This window comes from Eucyclogobius newberryi, unplaced genomic scaffold (genome assembly GCF_026437365.1).
Source record: "Eucyclogobius newberryi isolate DKJ021-1_F unplaced genomic scaffold, fEucNew1.0.hap1 SCAF_18, whole genome shotgun sequence".
Taxonomy (NCBI): Eukaryota; Metazoa; Chordata; class Actinopteri; order Gobiiformes; family Gobiidae; genus Eucyclogobius; species Eucyclogobius newberryi.
The window spans coordinates 17,637,018-17,639,083 of NW_027315812.1; the positions used below are offsets into that span (position 1 = coordinate 17,637,018).

General features: G+C 36.8%; 1 protein-coding gene across 1 annotated transcript in view; it reads right to left on the minus strand.

The window, feature by feature from the left end:
- Nucleotides 1–1,244: 1,244 nt before the first annotated feature.
- The window catches only part of xkr9 (XK, Kell blood group complex subunit-related family, member 9), a 4,930-nt gene continuing 4,108 nt past the window's right edge, over nucleotides 1,245–2,066 (minus strand). The window contains exon 4 of the mRNA XM_072451352.1: nucleotides 1,245–2,066. This exon is cut by the window's right edge and continues 121 nt beyond it. Coding sequence (XP_072307453.1) covers nucleotides 1,565–2,066 — 502 coding nt within the window. The 3' untranslated portion in view covers nucleotides 1,245–1,564.

A 2,066-nucleotide genomic window follows, 5' to 3' on the forward strand; every position in this document is an offset into this window, starting at 1 on the left:
TTTATGTTGAAGTGGAGTGGGGTTTAATCAGAGCAGAGCAGGTGACAGCGATGGACACGGCCTTTTTTTAGAGGGCTCCGTCTTGGTTTTAAACAAAGTCAAACATATATTACAACCAAAAATATTAGTTTCTTACTATTGCCATATTTATATAGATCAAAGACAGATAATATATGGACATCTGCTGCGTTATTGCTTGTAAAAATATATAATGTGTCTTTACAATTGGTTTTAATCTAGCAGAGGAAGGTTTAAAACGTGATTAAGGACATTTGTTTCACTATAAAAATGTGTTTGGACAGAATTGTTATGAACCTAATGAACTAAAAAAGAAAGAAATACCAGGGTACATTAATCATACATTTTGGGAGTGCTTCTAAACACTTTATAAAAGGTAATGAGCTTTATTGTGTATGCTATTGAACTGAAGCAAATGCATATCAATCACACGATATGTACTCTAACTCCACTGCCGTAACCCATTTCCTCTTCAGCACAAGCTCCTCACTTAAATTTGTCATTTTATGGAGTGTGTCAGACACGGCCCAACCGACCGATGAAAGTTAAAGTAGCCTCTAGAAATAAACAAGTCTAAAAGTTGGCTAAATCAAGTAAGAAGAATGTGCATATTTAAAGGCCAAGCTGGATCCCTGTGGTTTGCCAGCGTGCCTCCCAGGTGAGCTCACAGGCCCACAAACTGCATCCTCAGCCGGACTCACTCATTCATTTGGTTGTTGTCAAAACACAATCAGTGCTGGTTTGTTGTTCTTTGTTGGCTCATCCGTGACCTCTTTATCATTTTTTGAGAGCAAAGGGCACTGTTTGTTTCCCACCACAAACTACTCAATAGTGGGATTAAGGAGTCAGCAGTAACAGCCAACTATGACTTCCTATGAACAAATGTGAGGGAAATAAATGCATTTTTGCTGGTTCATTGTCTAAAACGGTTAGCAAATATCACTAGTTAATACCAGAAGGCTTTCTAGTCTATGTTCTCCAACATTATGTGTTCTTTACACAGCCAAATGTTTTGGAAAGGGGTTGAGAAACGAGACTAGCATTTATGATTTTATGATGATTAGAGATGTGTTGCCATCTAGAGGTGAGAAATTGTAGTACAGTTTTGAATTCCTGCAGCACCTTTGATAGACATGTCTTATATATATATATATATATATATATATATATATATATATATATATATGTATGAGACAATATACATTTACTAACACAATGAATTGTTGCTTTTAACGTACATTTTAATTAAATAACAGTCTAGATCATAAACCCTTTGCCAGCCTGTGGCACTCAGGCCTGATAAGTAAATACATTATCTGTGTGTAGACACTCAGTCGTCCAGGTCAGTTCCATAGCAAAATAAATGCAATGTAATTGCATCAACTGGACAAATGTTTCTTCACTCTTCACACTTTTGTCTAGTTGACAGAATTACATTTCTTTTTGCTAGGGAATACATTAAAATTTGCATAGCAATTTACCTTTGTGCTGAACATTTTAGTAAGGCAGCTGTTTGTTGTGGTGGTTCAAACATTTAGCATTCTTATCAAGGCTGTAGAAATGTTTTTATCCTTGTCACATTGTTCTCTTCACTCAGCCCGTCCATCTCATCTGTATCTCGATGATTTGCTTTGGGGTGCAACAGAACATAGTATAAAATTACGAAAAATATTCCCAAAAAAGCACCCCCAAAAATTAAAACACCCACCAACAACAAGACATTTTCATCAAATTCAGGCATTAGTACAGCCAATAGTATTGGTGAGGCAACATTAATAAGGCAGAATATGCTGTAGTAAATACTCATAGATACTTTAGTGTCTTGTCCTTTAACATTGAAAAAGGTGAACGTGAGAATGACTCCAACTACGGCTCTGTACAACATCTCCAGTCCTCGGGTTGAGCAGAAGTTTGTCTGAAGAATATTTGTCCATGTTATCATTGCCAGCCACACAGTAGAGAGTGCGACTGTTGTGTAGGGACTCATTATTAAATACAGACTGTAGCTGAGAATGAGGCTGGTGATGGTGCAAAGCTTATAAAGGAGG